The sequence below is a fragment of the Seriola dumerili genome, unplaced genomic scaffold (genome assembly GCF_002260705.1).
Source record: "Seriola dumerili isolate Sdu_G_001 unplaced genomic scaffold, Sdu_1.0 BDQW01001449.1, whole genome shotgun sequence".
Classification (NCBI taxonomy): Eukaryota; Metazoa; Chordata; class Actinopteri; order Carangiformes; family Carangidae; genus Seriola; species Seriola dumerili.
In genome coordinates, this window is record NW_019175704.1 from 101665 (window position 1) to 123912 (window position 22248).

Genomic DNA, 22248 nt, shown 5'->3' on the forward strand with positions numbered 1-22248 from the left:
GAAGAAAGAGAACGAAGGTCACATAAACGACAGACCAAAGTCTATGAGCTGAGATGAAAATGGAGAGCTACAGGGGGCCCAAGGAAAAATGGAAAATTCTGTCAAATGAAGAGACAGAATATCAAGAAGTAGTAACTCCTCAAAAAAAAAAAAAAAACAGAGGAAGAGAGCAGGACAAGTGAGGGACAAGCAGGGACAAAGACATGCAAGAAGTGCCAAACCGGGATCAGGCAGATCAGCAGTGCAAACTCGCGTTTCCTGTGCAAGTATTGAGATGCAGATCCCACTTTCACAGCTCATAATGGGGGCTGTCAGGAGGTTATGTGTGTGTGTGTGTGTGTGTGTGTGTGTGTGTGTGTGTGTGTGTGTGTGTGCGCGAGTGGGTGAGGATGTTCATGTGGAAGAGATTCTCACACATCTGCTAACCTGCTTCTCTGATGGGGTGCAAATGGGCCTCTATTGTCCAGCCTTGCAGACCCGCCTGGAATGACCCGACACGTTCAATGACGACTTCAGCTTCACATGCATAAGAGAGCATGTACTCACACTGATGTTTACATACACATGCAGAATGCCTAATGCCTATAGATCTACCAAACAAAACACCGGGAGAGGGCAATTTAACATTCCTAAGGAGATTTAGAGTGTGTCTCTGGTACACAGTGATGTTTGTAGCAATAAAAATGATTTGCTTAGCAGAAAACATTATGTATTTTGTATTAAAATTAATAAAAGAGTTTTGTAGAATATCTAAATTATTAAGAATATGTGATTGGTAAACTAAATATTTGAAATAAGTATATTTTTTCTGTAAAACTTTCAGTTGTTGTCAGTAATGAGTTCACTTTTATAGGCATGATACTGTTCTGGGATAGAAGGAGATTTGTGCTTAAACCGTCTCCCTTTTCCAATCCAAACATTTCTAAAGCTGTGTTTTACTTCGCAGTGGCTTGCCACAACTCAGCTGAAATGATTTTAACTAGGCGCTCTTGCTGACTTGGAGTTGGGGGATGGGGTTTAACAGAAGGGCAGGCAACACGGGGTCACACAGGAGGAGAACTGAGAGGGAGGAGGGGGTCGCTTTTTCTTTCTCTCCGGGCTCTAGGAAAGAAAGGAAGGAAGCCAGAGCAAGGCTGAGTAGCCCGAACCAACTGAGGAGAGATGGACGGTGGGGGGAGGGACTGGAGCAAGAGCGCTGCTTATTGGTAGGCTGTAGATCTCTCTCTGGATGGATTGACTTCGCACGGGTCGAATTACACCATTTGCCGTGCATTAGTTTGTTTTTCTCTCAGCCAGGAGAAGTTGATTCACTACGACGCGGACAATATATTTTTTTTTGTTTTGGATTACGGCAACAAAAAAGGATACAAAATAACCAATTCAGATGAGGTGAGTTCCTTGCAGCAACGTGGATTTACTTTATTGTGCCGCATTACGCAGTGAAAGTCGAAGGGGAAACTAGACAGGAGAAGTCTTTTTCTGGGGAAACAAAAATATTTCTTGTGACTACGTCGCTATGCTGCTCTGCAAAACTAATGGTCGCAGGGCAGGAATAGTTCAGGTCCGGACTATTTTTACTCATGCTTCAGTGCAATATAGTATTCATTCATTCCAACGTGTATCCGTGCAGCTCGGAAGCGCCTCTCCGCAGCTAATAAAGCGGCGTAAGGGAGAATAAACTAAATTGTCTACTCATATCTTTATCTGCGAGGCAGTTAATCGTCCTATTGAAGCTGTCAGAAATCTTTATTATAGCCTATAAGTTCTACAGTCTCATCATTAGAGCATTTATCACAGTGACTAAACCAAAGTTATCTGTTGGGATAAACAAGCACTGGGAAGAGTTTTGCGTAAATCTAGTATTATTTTTTTTATTCCGGTGCGTATGTGCTTTATCATGCTCTCCGTCAGTTAACACGCCCTCTATTATTTTTAAATCACCATTAAATCAATGATTGCACATGAAGTCAGAGCGCGGCGTAGTACGGATAGCGCGTCGTTAATGTTTATGCATTTTCCCTTTGGTTTCCAAAGTTAATAGTAGTGGAAGGGGATGGTGTATTGGTGTATGAGGGAGGGGGCTGTGTGGTCGTGGCAGAAGCTTTGAAGATCAGTCATCAGAGCGCAGGGGCCCGGGGACGGAGACAGGAGAGCAGGCAGAATCCAAATGCTCTTATGTGGCGAGCGGAGCTGAAATCTGTGCGCAACTGGATAAAAAAAAAAGAGAAAAGTGGGGTCCGGATGGAGCATGAAATAACAGGAATATCACATGCTGGGTGTTTTCTCTTAAATGGATTACAAAAGGAATATGACATGCAGTCGGATTGCCCAATTCATGAGTGAATTCGGATACTCAAGGTAGGTGTCCTCAATGATCTGTAATTATCGATGTGGAGTATTTTCAGGGTACACTCCCTGAGTTGTATTAATACAACGGATGTTGGATTGAATAAAGGACATAACATCACTGGCCTTTATTCTATCCCGAGAGCTACTTTGTGAACAGAATCTATACAAGAGAATCAAGTACTTAGATCCCAAAGTAAAATGTATCAATTTTTAAAAACAGAGATGTCAACATAGATCATGACTGACCGACAATAAAATCAGAGCCACGCCATTGTAGTCCTGTAACACACCTTTCATGCAGAGAAGTGTGCCTTTTTTTTGCTTCAGTTTCATTTACCTTAGCTCATCATCTCTATTGTCTTGTGTTCCCGGTGGTTTTAAATGGTTCAAGTCGTGAAATAAAGTGTTTTCTGACATTTCGGCTCCACAAAAATCAACTTGGAATAAAGACAACCTGCACATGATCGGACGGACCATGCTGGCAAACACAGTATTAAACAATAAAGGGACGTGCAGTTTGACTTAAAGCTTGTTGACGACTTATTCCCGGGTGTTTTTTAATCTATTTAATGTATTCCCCAATTTCCTTATGGCGTTCTTATATTGAATAATAAATTGGAGATGCGCTCGTAACCTTTTCGGAGGCAGAGCAGCGCGGAAGCCCAGCCCTGTGAATGAATTAAGTGCTGTGGAGGCAGTTAAACGCAGCCCCATCACTGTTGTCACTCCACCGCTGTCCCCCGCGTCTTTGTTGTCTTTTGTATCGGTGCTACATGTGGACTAAAGGGGTCTGAAAAGATTTACCACGGATAAAACTTGAATGCCTTTACGCCCCAGCCCGCACAATGCAAAGCGTTAGAGCCCGGGCTGCTGCGTGGATTGTGTGCGCAAAAGAGGAGCGGAAGATCTCCACGCAAAAAAAAAAAAAAAAACTTGAAAAATGACCAGCGAATGAAGGAAAACAAACAGAAGAATGATGAAGAAAGAGAGAGAAACAGGATGGTTCATGTGTTTCATAAGGAGGGGTGTAGGTGCGAGTGTTTGAGTCGTTTTAGGATTTGTTCTGTGGGATCTCATTATTTAAGTAAATGAGCAAAAAGAGATGAACCAAATAAGCTTCTTCTATAGTTGCCAATACAGAATAACATGATCTGTTAAATTAATTTTTTAAATGCAAGGTTTAAGGGCACACATTAAATTTTAGCTTGTCTGTGGTCAAAAATTTACTTGTATTATTTTTCTCAAGTCAGAACAGCCCCTTTACAGAAAGAAAGACAGCAAGTTTGTTTCTAAACATACACACCAGATGTGGAGTGTCAGAGCCCTGTGACACAGACAGGAGAAGCCCGGCTTAGTTACTGAAACTACAAACTTGATATTGGCAGGAGCAGCACACTCCATCCAGGTCAAAACATTCGAACCGGCTCTGGGTTCGTTGACAGCACAGCTGGCTGGCGCGTCTCACTTCGCTTCACTGGCCATGGGGTCAGAACTCAGCGACCAGAACGACCACCGTTAACCTCCCAACAGCCAGCAGTAACCCCGGAACAACCGCCATTAAACCATACAGTGTTAACTCTTCACAGCCTTATGGTTTCCCTAAACTGCAGCACGGCAATCACGTTGTTCAATTCTCAGTTGGTTGAGCGATAAATGTTTGACCCTGTGTGGAGCATTTGGAGTCAAGCTTGCTGTGTTTCCTCAGAAGCCCCCTTCAGGAGCCCCAGAACAGCTCTCCTGAACATAGGTCCACTGACCGGGGGTGGGGCTCTATTGTGTTGACTTGCCCAAAGCCCCTTTTGTTTCTTGGTCACACCTGCAGCTTTGCCCCTTTGTGCTCTACTATAGCAGAACTACTGCTGAGAGCAGCCTTTCTCCTGTTTCACTCCTCCTCTCGCCAAGGTAGAGAAGAAAGGGAGGAAAGCTGGGTTTAGGGTGGCACAGTCCTCTCCTTCTGCCAAATCTCTGAAGCAACAAGTCCAACCAAGCCCCTCTCAAATGATCCTTCAGGGTAGTGGTTATTACTGAAGTGGGAAAAGGAGTGGTAATCATTTCTGGGCCCATGTGGTGGCTGCTCTAATCATCTGGCTGACTCACTGTCCTGTGTGGCTGCATCTTGATTACTTTCTCAGAGAGCCACAGTTGAGAGTTGAGACAACCTAGTTACAGGACATGTCCAGGTTTGGACGGACAGTCACACATGCGTGCGCATGAATTTAGACGTACGCACACCAAGTGTTGAAGAGTGAAATGCCTGAAACTGAACTCCGGGGCTATCTGATTTCCTCTGCTGTTGTTGGGTTTACAGCTCAGCGTGGTGCGAGATGACAAGTCGAGCAGCCTCAAGCAGCAGCAGTCATTGTTCTCCCGGGATTAGAGCCACCCATCACATTCACACACAATTTACAAAACCTCACGCACCGCTGTTGTTTGCCATCCTTTTTTATTAGCCCCAATTCCTGCAAATAGGACACAAACAGATCCATTCTGTGTTGCAGCGGAGGGGAGGTTATGGCTGACATATGCCTGTGAAAGCACAGCTAAGAGGGAAATATGTGTTAATCTGTCATTTTAAGCTTACAACACTAAATCTTCAGCTGTAACTACTAGAATTGGGCTACAGACCCCTGCACCCGCCATCAGTAGAAATAGTATTCTACCAGACCCCCTCCCCTCTCTCCCCTCCCCGTGTTTAACACCATGGGCCTGAGCCAACAACATCAGCAGGGAAAGTGCGTGGTTGTAGGACATTGAAAAGCCTGTAATAACAGAGGTAGAGTGAGGCAAGGCTGAATGGCACTGAGTTGCGTGACAAGCCCAGCGTTTTTTAGGCTTGTTGAGGCCTATATGTGCATGCACGCACGTCCACACACCCCCACACACACACACACACACGCACATGCACACACACTGGAGGGCAGGAACTAGAGAGCGCTAAGGAATAGTCAATAGAAAACATGCTGGGCTCACTAGAGATTGAGAAGTAATTTTAGATCGCTGACCTCTGAATGTCTTCTCTTTCTGTTTTACATTAAAGTTTCTGAGGAAAGCCTTCGCCTCCACAGTATGGCTATTACCCATGCAAGGAATCATGGGAGATCAGAGCTGAGCTTCTGCCTCTGGTTGGAGTGTTTTTCCCCTGAATTGTTTAGTGCAGGAGAATGGCAGGAAAAAAGTGGTGCGAATGTGTGCGCTTATGAAGAGGCGATACAGAGCAGGACGCTAAAGTCCTGACAACCAAGGAACCGATTTACTTGTGAACATCGCCATGTTTAGGCTGGAAGCACAGCCTGCAGCCTCTATGATAGCACTATAGAATTGAAATGCGGAGCTGGGTTATTTACCTTTCATAGCTCCTCTTTTTTTCTTTTTTCTTTTTTTTTTTTTCTATTGTTGAGCGTTAGGTATCTATTCCTGTCCCAGGCTTCTCCTTGAAACTCAGCAATTTATTGCTGGGGTTTTAACAGCACATTCCTTGGTGCGAGAGCATCTGAACCAGGTAGTAAAAAAAATAGCTGCGATGCTTTTAAGGAACACCACTGTCTCGTTTTGCACAGCAGTATCATCACTTCTCGTTTAGATTAAGCTGCTGACAGTTGTTTTTCTGTATAGATCCGGGAGCCTGTGTGCATAGATCTGTAAATTGTTTGTGTCCAGAGATTCATTTGTATCTAGATTAGAGTGTAGTAGCTGCTCCAGCATCATTGATGTTTGGGGCTATTGAAAGAGAAAGAGATCTTTTGGCCCTCATACCATGCTTTTACTTTGTCAAAACATCAAACCTGTAATTTAACTATTACGTTGACTAATTGAGATGAAGCGCTGTCTCGTTCAGGCCTTCCATTACTTAGTCATAATGACGCTGCGCTATCCAAGGCCTCAATATCCCACAGAAAACTCAGTAGCAATGATTACACACAGTTGATGACTAAAACACGGGGGCATCACCCTGATTTCACCCCACAGCCACTCCCATTCTTTTTAGTGACACATCATCATACAGTAACTGTTTTGTTGTTAGTACCTGGTAAAACACTACACACTTTATATCAACAAGTAGGTATAAATGCTGTGTGGCCAGTTCACATGTTATGTAATCCACATACACTCGCTGACACGCTGACACATACTGTTGCTGTCAGGTAAACACTTCACAACTCCAAATTTTCTACTTGACAGCCACGTGTGTTATGGTTCATTTAGTGGCTTTAACTAAAGACTTTGGAAATACTTCAAAAGTCAGACGTTCTTAAGAAATATCCAGATGAAAGTAACCAGATTTAGAGCCACAAATTTCTCACATGGCTACATTGATATGATAAAGTCCAGCTTCGCTGGCTACTGATCTGCCATGCTTCCTGTGTGGATCAATCAAGGCACTAATGGCTTGGCAGGCAGGGCTCACAGACAGCACTGGAGCAGGTGTGCTTTGGGGCTAATTGAAAAATGAGTCAATACTATGTGTGTGTTCGTGCGTGCACACATGAGTCAGTCTTTGCATTACACCATTTGAAAGAGTGATTATGTATGTGCAGCCATGTGTATGTGTGTTTGTGTATCCCAGTGCGCTCCCAGCTAATCCATCCCTCTGCCTGTGTGACGTCTCCCGGTAAATTGTTTATATCCGTTCAGGCTTTGCCTGCATGAATAATTTGTTTGCCTTATAAATATTTGAACGTACACCGATCATTAATATGCACAGACACAGTCTGTCTCTAAAGCACTCCTCCACACACTAACATACACACTAAACCCCTGCCACTCCCACAATAAATTATTACCAGTGTAGTCGCTGGTGTATCATGTCTACGATCAGATGCTGCACAAACTATTATCCACAAAAATTACTACAACGTCAAAACAACTGTGCGCGACTGGGTCCTCCGAACACAAAGATGAGTGAATCACTGCAACAATGCACACCAGCCCCAAGGAGAGGCTGGAGCAATAACAGCCAACAGAGCGCTAATAGAAGTCAGCTAAGGTCAGAGCAGAGGCTACACTAGTGATGGTGATGAAGTTGCAATGTGCTGATTAGTGTTGAGCCTGGCCCAGGACAAACCAATTGAAGCACAGATGTACAGAGACAGCAGGCCTGCCACGCTTCTAACAGGGTGGACTTCCGCTGCATCCAACACACACCGAGACACCCCACCGGTCAGTTGGCTGACCTTCCCTTAGACAGCAGATGCAGGGAGAGGCAGAGGGGAGACGCCAAGCACCGCCAGTGAAAGCTCAGTCATCAATAAGCCAGAGAGGGCGTTATATGAGCATTATGTTTGTATTTCATTAACTTAGCGTGTAGCAGCAAGAAAAGTAAAACTTCACAGCGGAAATCACATTTTATTCATTGCTGTGAGTTAAACAAAGGGTTTGGATTTGGCTCATGCGACTACAGTTTGTAGCAGTAGGTGAAATATAACACACAATGTATGACACGTTAAGCAACAAAAGCATGTATTTCTTTGTGTGCTTGCAGGTAACAACTCCACCAGTGTGAAACAGGAAGTGTCGTCTGTGAGCAGCCATGGGCCAGAGAGCTGCGCTTCTGCTCAGTGAGCTGCTGCTGCTGCTGCTGACAGCCTCACGCACTCTCCTCGCAGTCAGCTTCCCAGAGGACATCGTACCCCTGGACGTCGTTGACGCACACTGTGAGTGCACGCACGTGAATGAAACTCAGCAGACACGGGGGTAGATCTTACATTAACTGCAACATCACTGAAAAACTCAGCAACTATCCTTAATGTGCACTTTTTCCCCCCCCCCCCCCCCCACACCCACACACACACACACACACACACACACACACACAAGCCGCTGTGTTGTTAGGCATAATACACATGGAATAAAGACAAATACCCGCAGCCTCCTACTTCTAGTCATGTCAGCAGTTCACACAGTAGCATGCCATATCCATAGTCATAAAATCAATCTGCTGTATGGTCAGCTGTAGCATTAAGTGGATTTCATTTCCATCTCAGTGATGCACTGGAGGAACAGAGATATGTGCTGACATAGGCAGCCATTATCTGACGCAGGAACACAACACAGTGACACACAGATATACACAGTCTACGCCAGTGTTTGTACAGTGCCGCTACTAATAACTGCAGGAAGATTTGTATACGTTGAGTTAAGTGTAGGAAGAAGCGAGTGTGGCGTGCAAGAGTGTCTGCGTCTACCATGAGTTTCCCATTAATAGTGTGTGCGATGTCTTCGCAGTTTCACGGAGGTACCCAGTGTTCAGAGGCAGGCCCTCTGGCAACGAGTCACAGCATCGCCTGGACTTTCAGCTGATGACCAAGATACAGGACACACTGTTCATCGCTGGCAGGTAAACTCAACACACACATACACACACACCATCTCTCTCTCTCTCTCTCTCTCTCTCTCTCTTTCACACATCCCCGACACCAATATACTCAGTCACTCCTTGGCAGGTAAACAGAGGCCTAAGGGAGGGGGTGAGGGGTAAAAAGCTCTTAGTGTTATTGGATCTGTGGCTTCTAGGCCTGTATCTGATGTATATGGCCAGTATTGATCCAGGAAAGGCGTCTATCATCCCGGTCTGACGCTCCGTCAGGGATTTCTTGGCATCTTTACATGTCTTTTTTGTATTTATGGGCAGCGGGATTAATCTGACGGCCAGCACTAATATTGTAGCAGGAAATCACCTTGACATCTACAATATAAAACTTGCAGCTCTCGAGCCCCTGTAATCACCACCACATGTATCACTGTTGTCAGGTGGATGCTCCTATTGCCAGTCTGGGGGAGTCACATGTGTTTACTGAAAGAAGCAACATGTTCTTCTCTGTGGGTTTATAAAAGCCCATTCCCACTGGTTCTATTACTTTTTTTTTTATTGCTTTTTTTTTTTTTTTTTTTACCACGGACCAATAATCAAAAGCATTTGTCATGTTAAATGACGTAACAGAGAGGATATTCAGGTTTCCATGTTAGAGGCAGTTGCATAAAAAACTTCACTGTGCATTAACTGCAACAAATAACACAGAAATATGAATGAGTTAAATTTGACTTAGGTTTTGACAGAAAAACATATTTTGAAAAAGAGAAGATCGGTTTAAACCAGTTTCTCTTAGATTTTGTGTCACCACAAACCAAAAAATGTGTGTGTTTCCTGCTGCAAGAAGCTGAAACCATTGTTCTCAGTAAATAAGGTCCCTAAATGACAGGAACAGTGCAGAAAATATTCTCATAAATGGCAAATAAATACCAAAAATAGGAAAACAATGCAAATCAGCTGCTGATTATGCACCAGTTCCTCTAAGAATGTAAGAAAACAATAAGATAAATAAAGAATAAACCAAATAGAGGATGAGCTGAAAATCGTCAGATATTTATTTTCAAAACACAAACAGTTGAAAATGATCCCTGGTTGTGCTGTGTCACTAAGTTGTGTGTTTTGTTGTTGTCTGTCCACAGAGATCAGGTGTACCTAGTCAGTCTGAGAGAGTCCTACAGGAATGAGATCATTCCTTACCGGGTAAGATTCTCGCCACAAGCTGCTCTCTCAGTCCACAAACACTAAAAGGGCTCCACAGAAAACACAGAGCCATTCATCACAGACTGGACAGGTTGTAAAATGAGAGAGTGGAAAAGGGAGGACTGTGTGTGTGTGTGTGTGTGTGTGTGTGTGTGTGTGTGTGTGTGTGTGTGTGTGTGTGTGTGTGTGTGTGTGTGTCGTGCCATGCGTGTGTCTAATGCTCCACGTTGGTTTTTACAGAAGCTAACATGGCGATCGGGCCAAGCTGACAGAGAGATGTGTGCCGTCAAGGGAAAACATAGAGTATGTATTAAAAAAAAAAAAAAGAACCTTCACCTCACACCTTTTTGTTTTATGTTCCATCACACGGAACGGACAGAGACCGTGAGCAGAGAAGCTGGCTGCCTCTCAAAAACACTGTCCCGTGTTGTGTGTCTGTTTTCAGGACGAGTGCCACAACTTCATCAAAGTGCTGGTCCCCAGAAACGACGATCTGGTTTTCATCTGTGGTACCAACGGCTTCAACCCCATGTGCAGATACTACAGGGTCAGTATCCAGTGCCCGAGCCACTTTGATAAGTCAAAGTTTGCATGCTCAGATGTGCACAAAGACACACACACACACACACACACACACACAATCTGGACAAAATTTGTGTGAATGTCCTTCAAGTAATTTGAGTAACACACCCCTTATTTCAATTTCTTTTTAAATAAATTTGACTGGACTCATTTCATTGATTCATTTGTGTGTGCCAGTGCTTCTGTGTGTGTGTTTGTCTTCACGGTGTCCCTTGACAAACCTCCAGTAATGTGTGGGTTGATTTGTTGTGTTCCCTTTAGCTGGATAACCTAGAGTTAGATGGAGAGGAGATCAATGGTCTGGCACGGTGCCCATTCGACTCCAAGCAAACCAACGTTGCCCTTTTCGCTGGTAAGGGTCAAACACACACTCCCCGCCCGCGCACGTAGTCTTGCTGAAGAAGAACTAATGTGTTCCTACTTATGCTCTCATTATCACCTCTGTGTCTTTGCCACAATAAAACTGCGCCTGCAGCGATAACAACTCAGCCAATTAAGCATGATAAAAGAAGTGAAACAACAAAGCGCTGAGGAGCAGTGGATCCTAGTTTTTGGTGACTGTGCTCCTTGTTGTCATGTTTTTAGAAGGGAAGCTGTATTCTGCCACTGTAGCTGACTTCCAGGCCAGTGATTCTGTCATCTATCGCAGCATGGGTGATGGATCGGCCCTGAGGACTATCAAATATGACTCCAAGTGGCTGAAAGGTAATCACTCACTCCCATCACTCTCAATCTTTATTCCACTCTCACCTTACTTCCCTCTATGTACATGTGTCTACCTGCCACCTAGCTAAAAGCCTGTGGTGCCTTCGCATGGTGCACGTATGTACGTGGCTGTCAGAGCTGTTTTTGGAGCGATGCAGAGCTCTCCCACCTTGCCAAGCTCTGTGGGGATATGGCCTGTTCTCTCCCAGGCAATCTAGGTCACCCCCAGTCATATACAGCCTTGTACAAATCCCTGAAATATTCAACATGCACAGTGGTGGTGACGATGCAGAAATACACTTCAACTCTCTGCCTCTGTCTCTCCCTCAGAACCTCATTTCCTGCATGCAGCAGAGTATGGGAATTATGTGTACTTTTTCTACCGAGAGATTGCAGTGGAGCACAGCAATCTGGGCAAGGTAAGACAGAAAGGCACTTGCCGTTTATAATGCATTACATATTCCACACAGATACAGGATGCAGGCCTTTATCCAAAAAAAAAAAAAAAAAAAAAAAAAAAGGCTTACACTTCCCTCGGTGCATGCATTTCTGCCACAAATGGCCCCAGTAGTAATGGGGCCCATTCAGGCGATGACAGTACATCGCATTAGAATACACGAGAAATTTCTACAGCGCGAGTGTTTGCTGGGAATGTTCTGCTAATGTAAAACCATTACACAGTGAGAGGATTTGTCTCCCCGAGACTGCGCGCTATGTGTCTGTCTCTCCCTGCGACACACACACAACACACACACACACACACACACACTCATACTCACACTCACACATGCTGAGGGCATTAGGATGTTCTGTGTTTCAAGCCAACTTCAGATTTGACCATGCCTCATCTCTGAGCCAGTCTGGCCGGACTGCAGGAAGCCAGCATCCTCCATCAGCCACCAGCTAATAAATATTTCAACCCTACTAATGCTGGGGTGACACCTGGCCTCTGATGGAGGTTTGCATTGGTAAATTATTAAAACTGTCTAAGCCAACTGCTTCACACACTTCATTTATACGCTAAGCCTTGGTAATATGTGCAATCAAACACACAGTCACATGGGGCTGCATTAGGCCAGTCGAGGACATTGGATGAACGTTTGCTCCAGTCAGGGGGAACAATCTCCACACACAAAGTTAAAGATGAAGAGTGTGTTAGTTAAGTCGTCTGTGCCGAGTTGCTACAGGATGGAGAGATGCATTATTCAGCATGCTGAAGTGTTTTTAGTGACGTTCACTCAGCTGCCTTCCTCTTCCACCCGCCTCTGTCCTCTCTTAAACCCCTGCTCCTCGCAGGTTGTGTATTCTCGCGTGGCCCGGATCTGTAAGAATGACGTTGGCGGGTCACAGCGAGTGCTGGAGAAGCACTGGACATCTTTTGTGAAGGCGAGGCTCAACTGCTCCGTGCCAGGGGAGTCCTTCTTCTACTTCGACGTGCTTCAGTCCATCACTGACATCATCAACATTAACGGTGTTCCCTCGGTGGTGGGCGTTTTTACCACGCAGATGAACAGGTGAGGCTGCCGGCCGCTGTTAGTTGTCGAATTAACCGATGCGGAGGACAGAATTAATGATTAAGAAGTCAAACGTGGACATTACATGGGTGTGCTTCTCCACAGCATCCCGGGGTCAGCAGTGTGTGCCTTCTCCATGGCCGACATAGAGAAAGTATTCTGGGGCCGGTTCAAAGAGCAGAAAACTCCTGACTCTGTGTGGACTCCATATCCAGAGGAGAAGCTGCCCAAACCTCGGTAAGGATTTAACATTTCTGTTCCTCAAAAAAAAAAAAAAAATCCTCAAAAAATGTTCCACTTTGAAACCTTCTAAAGAATGCAGAGGCAGGAGGAGAAAAAACACCTAACTAGAAAACCTTTCAAATCAGATTTTTAAACATGGCCCTCTTTAGATTATTTTGAGCAGGTGGCACTTGACTCAGCAGCTGTTAACCACCTGTCATTTCCCCACTTTTTTTTTTTTTTTTTAACCCATCTTTGTCCAGGTTAAACCCGATGAAATCAAATCTTTTTCACTAGTAAGGCACCAGGTTATTAGCTTTGACCCAGCACACACATTCACCATCTGCTGATGATTAAATAATTAATTTGGCATAATTAGACGCGTTGCATATTTAACCTGTTTACAGTCAGCACGTATATTTGTGGCCCTGTCCTGTGTCCCAAACACAAAGTCCATGAAGCACTTCATTACCCCGGTGAATCATTGATGGAGGATAACCATGCATATGTATATTTTATGTTTCCAGCTGAGGCCTTTTTGTGATCTTAATAAGCACCTGCTCCTCTCCTTCGCCCCCCCTTGTTGCACTTTCCATCCATTTCAATACACATTGTTATTGCTCTCTGGTGAGTGATCATATAGGCTGATCTTTGACCTTTTGCCCTCTGTGTGCGTGCACCCTCCATCCTAGACCCGGTTGCTGCGCAGGTCATGGTCCAGCTGCGTCCTTTAAGAGCTCAATCGAGTTCCCGGATGATACCCTGCAGTTCATCAAGTCCCACCCCCTCATGGACACAGCTGTGCCTTCCATCGGGGATGAGCCTTGGTTCACCAAGACGCGTGTCAGGTAAATGGAGGAGTATATGAGGAACGGGTGTCTTTGTCGGCGCCAGTGCGGTACCTGAGTTTTGAAACTGATGTTTTTCTGATTGCCTCGATTTGTGGAAACATGTCTTTCTACAAAGTCCTTTTTTCATTTAACCATATAAGCCAAATTAAGCAGCTCTGCAAGAACCTTGCCAAAATAATATAGTGTAAAATGGAAGAATAAGTAAACAAGACTCTGACCACACTGTTGATGTAGACTCTCAATCAGTGTTACAGAAACCTTCAGTTCAATCCTCATAAAGTTTTATGGCTCAGTTAACAGTTAACCATACAGTATATAATGATTTACTGGCATCAAACATAAAGATAGAAATATTGAAGCATGTCTCCTGACTAAGCTACGTCAGGATGTTGAAACAAAATGCAAACGATGAAGTAAAAAAAAAGTTTGACCTTTAGTAACTCAAGAGCCGCAGTGATTCATGTATTCAGATACCCACTCCTATTCTGAATAACCCCTACTGTGAGTAACACAGGCCTCTCTGCTGTGTTTGAAGGTACAGGCTGACAGCGCTGGCTGTGGACAATGAGGCAGGACCCCACAAGAACTACACGGTGGTGTTCATCGGGGCTGAATCGGGTGTTGTCCTCAAGGTTTTGGCAAAGACCACCTCTGTGTCCCTGAATGACAGCCTGCTCCTGGAGGAGATAGACGTCTTCAACAGGGCCAAGTATGGATACTCGCACTCTTCACCCTCTCTCTCCGTCTGCCTCGGTTCTCCTTTTCTCTTCCCTGTCTGTCTCCTGGCTGCGGAGTCAGCAACTCTTAAAGTGAACCTTTCTAGCAAAGATGACAGTGTCTGTTTGCCTTCTTTGCAAATGCAGCACATGTGATTGTTTTGGGGTTTTTTTGTGCTTATTCATGCATGTCAACACACGCTGTCGTGTGTGTGAGGTTAAAATCCTGTTAAACTGAGGGGGAAAAAAAGCTTTATGTGACTTTTCCACCTAACAAGTGATTAAATCTGCTGAGACTGACACGGTAGACAGACTTATCTGATAAACCTCTGATCATGTTTCTCTTTTCCCTTTCCAGGTGCCTGTCTAACCGCGAGGATGACAAGCGTGTCCTCTCGCTGCACGTGGACAAAGACACACACAGCCTGTACGTCGCCTTTTCAAGCTGTGTCATCCGTATTCCCCTGAGTCGCTGTGAAAGGCATTCTTCCTGCCACAAGTAAGTTACGTGCTAACGTGCACGATGAGGGGTTCAAATGTGCAGTCGGTCATAGGTTTGTGACTTTATTGTTTTGTTTTCGTGTAAATGTCATAAAGGGAATGATAACAGCGTTTCTTTATGCCTTGTGGTTAATGTTCAGTCAGTCACAAATGATTATGCCGCACTTTCCAGAATGATTAAACCTGCCGTTCTGATGGTGTGTGTGTGTTTGTGTGGCCTCAGGTCCTGCATTGCATCAAGGGATCCTTATTGTGGCTGGAAACCTCATGGAGCCTGTGAGAGGATACAGCCTGGTGTTTTGTAAGTTCAAGCCCCAGCTGCAATATGAAGTGCAAATATTACAGATGAGAAAATGAGATAATGAGCAAGTTTTTTTTTTTGTTTTTTTTTTATTAATCTCTTTGTTTATCTGTCTCTCTTTCTGTCTCTTTTCAGGACTGGATATGAGCAGGACGTTGAACTTGGAAACACGGCTCACCTGGGTGACTGTCACGGTACGGATCTCATCTCCATGCCATGCCATGCCATCTATCCTCAGACACATACATACACACACAGAGATACACACACACACACACATACATACATACCAACACACACAAACTCATCTCCACACACACCATGAGCCTGCACACTCACACCAGTAACCACTCCAGTAACTTGCCCCTACATAAGTCTATGTGCAGTATTAACACACACATCTACATACAGTACATGGCCACCTGTAACTAATGCTGCCTGTGAGGCAGAAACATGGACATGTACAATCAGGGGTCATGCTCAGCTGGTTCAAATGCTAGAGGTCTTAAGATAGCTGACGGCCAGAAAATGTGCCTTTACTGATTTTACTTTAAAGCTTCCTCCCCTTCATTTGTACCAACTAAACATGACCCAGGCTGAACCTCAGTATTGATCAGAACCAGAGGGCCTCCAGTGACTCCAGAGAGAAAAGGACACTGCTAGCGAGTGCTTTATATCTTTATAGTTAAACCCAGTAAACTGCACTCTTAGTGTCTCTTAGGGATTTTATTATTTTTTAGTTTTTACCTCTGAATTCCGTTATACTGATTTCTTGTCCTTTTAATTCTTTTAGCGTTTTTGGGCACTACTTCAGCGCCAGATTACAAATCATTTGGCGACCCTACCTCTGGTTAGTTTGATCTTTTACTCAAATGGTTTCTTTCCTTGAGTTCAGCATCTCCAACCCTGTCTTTCCACCACTCCCACCATTCATCTTTTCTTACAAAACACTTCCTGAATGCTAATGTCACCTGCTTCATTTTCATCGTCACAAAAGTAAGCTCCGCCAGGCGACACTGGTGCTCTATCTGAGCGCACATTCACTTTCTCCTTTTCACTCATCACTTCCTCCCCCCTCTTGCATGCCCAACCACCCCTTGGCATCCTTACTGTTGTGTACCAACTCCTGTTTGACCCACAGTATCCTCTCTTTTCCCCATCCAAACTGTCAAAAAACAAAAATGTACTTTCATTGGTCTGTGAATGTGAAAATGGAACATTTTGTTAAAAAGGTTTATTCATCATTTGTTCGGACACTAACCCTAAAAAATTACATATCGCTGATGCCTACTAACTGGGATGATAACAGTATGCTTTACCCACGTCTGCACAGTTTGTTAACAATTTGTTTGTCATCACAGACATGGAGTTTTCATCAGCGCCAGTCACTGTCCAGCCCAGTGGGCCCATACACCCCCCACTACTCATACCCACTCAGAGCCCCAGCTCTGGGCCTGGTCCAGAGCTCTACGGCTCAGGCTTTGTGCTGCAGGATGACCCAGCCACCTCCCATTCTTTAGACTCTATCCCAGGGGGCCAAGAGGGTAAGGCCCACAGGGAGGCAGCCAGCATGCTGCAATGAGCCTGATCTGATAGCTGCCCACAACTCTGACTAAGCCACACAAATGTGACTCCACACATAGGCTTGCATAGGCAAAGACACACATGCACACAATGGCAGCTATTTTGGGTTTTTTTATTAGATAACATGGCAGATTTTAATTTAGCCTCTTTCTTATTCTTTTTCAAATAGACATTTTCATACAGAAGTTATGTTGGTATATCTATTTTCATTTTACCATTGTTTTCTTTTGTTTTAGTTATAATTTCCCTCTTTTCTTTCTTTATTTTAAATTATTTATTTTTCTAATCATCAAAACTCACACTCACTCTTGTTTCAAATCTTTTGTTTGAATTTAACTTCCATCTCTGCCAGTATAGATTTTTTTTTAACTCTAGATTTAGTAACACTTTACACTGGCTGGTAGATCATTGACTGGGCCTGCTCTGCCGCATCACTATTGTGGCCGCACGGTGGATGACTAACTCTTTCAATGTCTGTGATTACTAACAAACTTTCAGTAGAGCAGCAGCTATCTCAACACCTGGAAGGCAAACAGTGCTTCTCTTTACTCTGGCCAACTTCCTGCTGGTTGATCTCTTGTGCGAAAAGACTGATTTGGCTCTATGTCTCAGATAAGAGTTCACTCCTAACCCTTTTAAGTCAAACGCATGACAAAAAGCCTCTAGTGGAACGTGGATTAAGGCACCACTTTTAAGTCTTCCCTTCTGAACTAACATAACTGCTTCTTATAGATGGTGAAATGGATGTGGGTACCTAACAACTTCCACCATATTTTTTCTTCATCTGGGCTTAGATGAAAAGGAATGAGTCAGTATTTATGGCTACCTTGTATGGGGGGAGGTATAAAAGCAGAAACTCATGCATGGTTGTGCTCACACACAAACATGCACATTTCTGCTGTTGAATGGGGAGGGATGCTTCACTGAGCACTGGGACTCTTGTCACCAGGTGGTTAACCAATGCCTCACTGTTTTGTAGGTGTGTGGGATATCCAAGCAGGTGAGACCAACCAGATGGTCCACATGAACATCCTCATCACCTGCGTGTTTGCTGCTTTTCTCATGGGTGCTCTCCTGGCTGGGCTCATTGTTTTCTGCTACCGAGACTCATTCCTTCGTAAGCCGAGACATGTCCACAAGGATGCAGAGTCTGCACCTTCCTGCTCGGACTCCACTGGAAGCTTTGTCAAGCTCAATGGCCTCTTTGATAGTCCTGTGAAGGTAGGCTACAGCTATAAAACCAAAATCTCATCAAAGTCTGGATAGAAGTGATTGAACAAGTTGTGAAACTGTGTCTGATCTTATTCTTTTATTTTATTTAGGAGTTCCAAACCAGCATTGATTCTCCTAAGCTGTACACCAATCTGCTGAGCAATGGCAAAGACCTAAATACACCCAATGGTGACACCAAGACCATGATCCTGCGAGAAGGCTGTCAGCCCCCTGAGCTGGCTGCTCTACCTACACCTGAGTCCACCCCTGTGCTTCAGCAGAAAGGCCTCCAGCCCATCAAGAACCAGTGGGAGAGGGCTCATGGCAAGGTCAGTGGACCCCGTAAGGACTCCAACTCATCAGCGACGGCCATGAGTCCTCAGTTCCTTCCTTCCTCTCCTGCTCCTGCCAACTCCCACCACCCTCACCTTGCCCTGGGACACTCCCACATCCCTAGTGCAGTCGTCCTACCCAATGCTACACACGACCACCCTAATCTTGACAATGGAGAGGATACACTGCCACATTCATCTGAAAAGAAGCAGAAGAACCCAGATTCCAGGGGTAGTAGGAAAGACCAGAAGAGGTCTGTGGATGCCAGAAATACTCTAAATGACCTTTTAAAACACCTCAATGACTCTGTGGCCAACCCTAAGGCCATTCTTCAAGAGGGATCAGGGCCCCGCCCAAGGCAACATCTTACATTGGAGCCCATGGAGGAACTGACTGAAGTACCTCCCAAGGTGCCCAGCCGAGAGGCTTCCCTGTACTCTCCCTCCTCCTCCCTGCCGAGGCACAGCCCCACCAAGAGGGTCGATGTGCCCATGCCCACCACTCCCACCACACCAACGGGCAGCCTGAGCATGGGGGGCACCCTGGAGAGGCAAAGAGGGGGGTACCAACTCCACCGGAGTGCCTCTCACAGGCAGTCCTTATCCACCTCGCCAAATGGGGTAACCATGGGGGTGTCTGTGTCTCGCCAGCACAGTATGAACAGAGGTGGTTACATGCCCCCAACACCCCCCTCCAGACTTGACTCCCATAGTGGAGTGATGGGGGCAGGAATGCACTCACCCCACCCATCCTCTGTATCCCGACAGAGCAGCTACAGTGGGCATGGCTCACTCCCTCGCACAGGGCTTAAACGGACCCCATCGCTAAAGCCAGATGTGCCCCCCAAACCCAATGGGTTTTCACCACAGACTCCACAGATGCGAGTGGTCAACAAGTACAGTTACTAAAAGAGCATGGACGCTTCTTAGTGAGCTCTTGGCCTTGACTGTAGAGCTTTGAGCCCTGAGGGCTCGGGGCGGGCTATGGATGGGGTAGGGCCTAGTGTGTGTTTGTGTATCGACTTGAGGTGTGTTTCTCCTTTAAATGATATGCACATTCACTCACACTAAAAAGGGAAAATCACACATGTGGCCAAAGATACTCGTCTCCCTCCCTTGTCACGGTAGCCACAAGATATGAACAGTGGGCAGTGGTGAATCTGCTGCTCCCCATTGTATCTGGGCTTGGGTGTTGCCCGTTCCCATTTTAGGTACAAAGTTTCAGGACACCAGCAGGGGCTGCTATGGTGTCTGTGCATGTGGTACCAGGTCAAAAAACAGTGGAATACTTGAAGAATGGGTCTCATTTGTCACTGCCCTTGAGCACTGTCTTCCCACTAATGTGAACTGAACAGAGAGAAGAGGTAGGCCATGCCTTTGTCAGTAAGATGGCTGGGGGCAGAGGAGAGGAAAATCAGTAGGCCTAATCACAGCGTGCGTGTTGCTTAAGATAAATATGACGACAAACAGCTGAATCAGGCAGCAAGAGAACAGAGAAAGAGTACAAATGTGTGAGTGTTGGTTGACTGGAAAGCAGGCTTGTGTAAAGGCAGCACAGATATTTAGGCCTTAACACTTGGTAATCAAGAGTGTTGCCACATGTCAGAGGATGCACCTTAAGACCTGTCTAAGACCTAAGTCACTGTCTTTCATTTCAACAAAATTATTTCTTCTGTAGTCTCATTTGAACCCTTGTGAAGTGAGCCTAAACCATATCTTTGTGTCACTCTGTGGTGTGTCTGGTAATATGGTTAGGCTGAGGTTAAGTCGGTCATGCTGGTGAATACTGGGATAGGTACACTGTAACTCACTGGGAAATTTTACTTAGTACATTTGCTGCTATTGGTTTTACACACAGGTGTTTGTCTTTGGTGCATTTTCTTTTTCTCTACCTGACTGGAATAGACCCGTTTGGGTGTGCATGTCTGCTTCTGTGTGTGTGTGAACGTATGTGTGTGTGTGTGTCTGTGTGTGTGTGTGTGTGTGTGTGTGTGTGTGTGTGTTATTTTGCAGAAAGAGGCCAAGTAGTACAGTTTTCAGCAAGCAAACACACTGTTAAAACTGATACATGGGAAATAATGCTCCTGAAACCTCTCTTAACCTCCACTGCCCATTCATAGGAATTATACTGGTGGTTCAAGAGACTCCTTTCTTTATGTAGCAGCGATTTTACGAAAAAACAAAAAAAACAAAAAAAACACATTTCTCATCTCATCTTAATTTTCGAACAAAGTGATTTGCCTTTATGATGTTTTACTGTTTTTTATTTAAAGAATTTACCATATGAAACTAAAGCAACACCAATGGTTTAGCCCATGTATATGAATCCAACATTTCAGGGCACTTCTGCTGTATTAAACTTTTGTCTCCTCTAATAGGAGAGCACTAGAATTTTCCTCCTACATTAATCCTATTAAGGGTATATTAAACTGACTCTAGAACAATACATGGATGTAACATCTCTGTCATCTGTCGTGCCGTGTTCCCTGTAAAGCTTCCCTGCGAGTGGTCAGTGTACAATCAACACAACATTTACCAATGTGTCCAAATGAGTCATGCTGGGAATGACAAGATCCTGTATATACTTAAATACTATAAATAAGCATTATAAATATTTTTAGGCAAGTGAACCTGAATCTGTGCATTGTGTGCCTTATTCCCTAAATGAACTACTACAGTATATAATATTGGCAATGTCAATTGGTCCTCTATATGTTATTGTCATATACTATATAAAGAATTTTTATATAAAGCAATTTGAAACTCAGCAGGACATGTGTTGGAAAATCACTACCTAATCTAAACTGACAAATTGACAAATGCTCCACTCTTGGATGATGGTCATACAAAAGGAGAGTTAAAAAAAACAATTATTTGGAGTATGAATCAGTTTTCCTCCTTTACTGCCGGTGATGAAAAGAATGGTGTTAATCCACCACATAGATGTGCCATGCAGTGAATGTATTTTCTTGACAGTGGGATGTAGGGTGGTTAGACCTTGCACTGTGGAGCGGAGTCGGCTCAATTGCAGCACATCCTGCCCACAGCCAATGTATTAACACAGTGTTCACATGAAAAGCCGTCTGTTGGCATGGGTGGCCGTCACGCAGAATCTGTAAATCCCCAGGATTGCAGTGACAGGAATTGTTTCTATTGGCCAGTAGGGATGACTGAGGGATCATTTCTCTTAGCAATGGGTACATTATTTGGGTGACATCTGCAATCTTATTCCAGTGTCAGTTGCCTGTTTAGCCCAAAGCCACATTTTGTTTACAAGTGATGATTGTATGTAAAGACTTTCTGCCTGTCATCTAACCAGTGTTTGGGCTCTCTTTTTCTACTCGACACATGCACACTGACATCACAAACACACACTCACCATACACTGCTCAACTGCCTTGTACATTGCAATATGAACTGGGTCTTTCTGTTGCAATCTAAATTGAAGCCTTTATAATTCAGTCTGAGCTCTGTGTATGTGCAGATGAACCGGATTTTGTCATGTAATTTTGATTTAAATACTGTGCAACATGGTGATGCAAGGCCAGCTGTATATATGATCTCCAGAGTATTTGAGCGTGTAGATATGTTGTAAAGTTGTACTGTGAATGTGTAAATAATAATGATGGTCTTTTGTTTCATATTTTTCGTTGATTTTTTTAACACAGCATGTATAGTTGAAATAAAACATTACTGCACAGATACAGGTCTTTCTTGAGGGTTTTTTCCTGGAACTTAGCAGTAAGTCGAATGCTTATGTCATGTCAATTGTTTATGGTGTGAGAGAGCATGACGTAGAGCTGAATCTGATTTTAGAGCCTTGTGAAGCCATCCTAAAAGCCAAGTTTTCAGTACTTACAACGTGACTGGGA

At 44.5% G+C, this 22248-nt stretch overlaps 1 protein-coding gene across 4 annotated transcripts; it reads left to right on the forward strand.

The window, feature by feature from the left end:
• The first annotated feature begins 1306 nt into the window (after positions 1 to 1306).
• sema6d (semaphorin 6D) lies at positions 1307 to 22040 on the forward strand. Of its 4 annotated transcripts, none has more exons than XM_022768243.1 (20): positions 1307 to 1389; positions 7829 to 8000; positions 8572 to 8683; positions 9796 to 9856; positions 10097 to 10159; positions 10302 to 10403; positions 10700 to 10790; positions 11024 to 11143; positions 11474 to 11562; positions 12440 to 12657; positions 12763 to 12894; positions 13572 to 13727; positions 14266 to 14439; positions 14805 to 14945; positions 15171 to 15248; positions 15384 to 15442; positions 16042 to 16098; positions 16610 to 16792; positions 17812 to 18053; positions 18155 to 22040. In XM_022768243.1, the coding sequence occupies exons 2-20, from the start codon at positions 7877 to 7879 to the stop codon at positions 19283 to 19285; spliced, it is 3333 nt and encodes a 1110-aa protein (XP_022623964.1). In that variant the 5' UTR covers positions 1307 to 1389; positions 7829 to 7876; the 3' UTR covers positions 19286 to 22040. The 4 variants fall into 4 exon arrangements, with proteins under 4 accessions (XP_022623964.1, XP_022623963.1, XP_022623965.1 ...); XM_022768242.1 differs by lacking the exon at positions 1307 to 1389 and adding an exon at positions 2139 to 2358; XM_022768244.1 differs by lacking the exons at positions 1307 to 1389; positions 16610 to 16792 and adding an exon at positions 2139 to 2358.
• Positions 22041 to 22248: the final 208 nt, after the last annotated feature.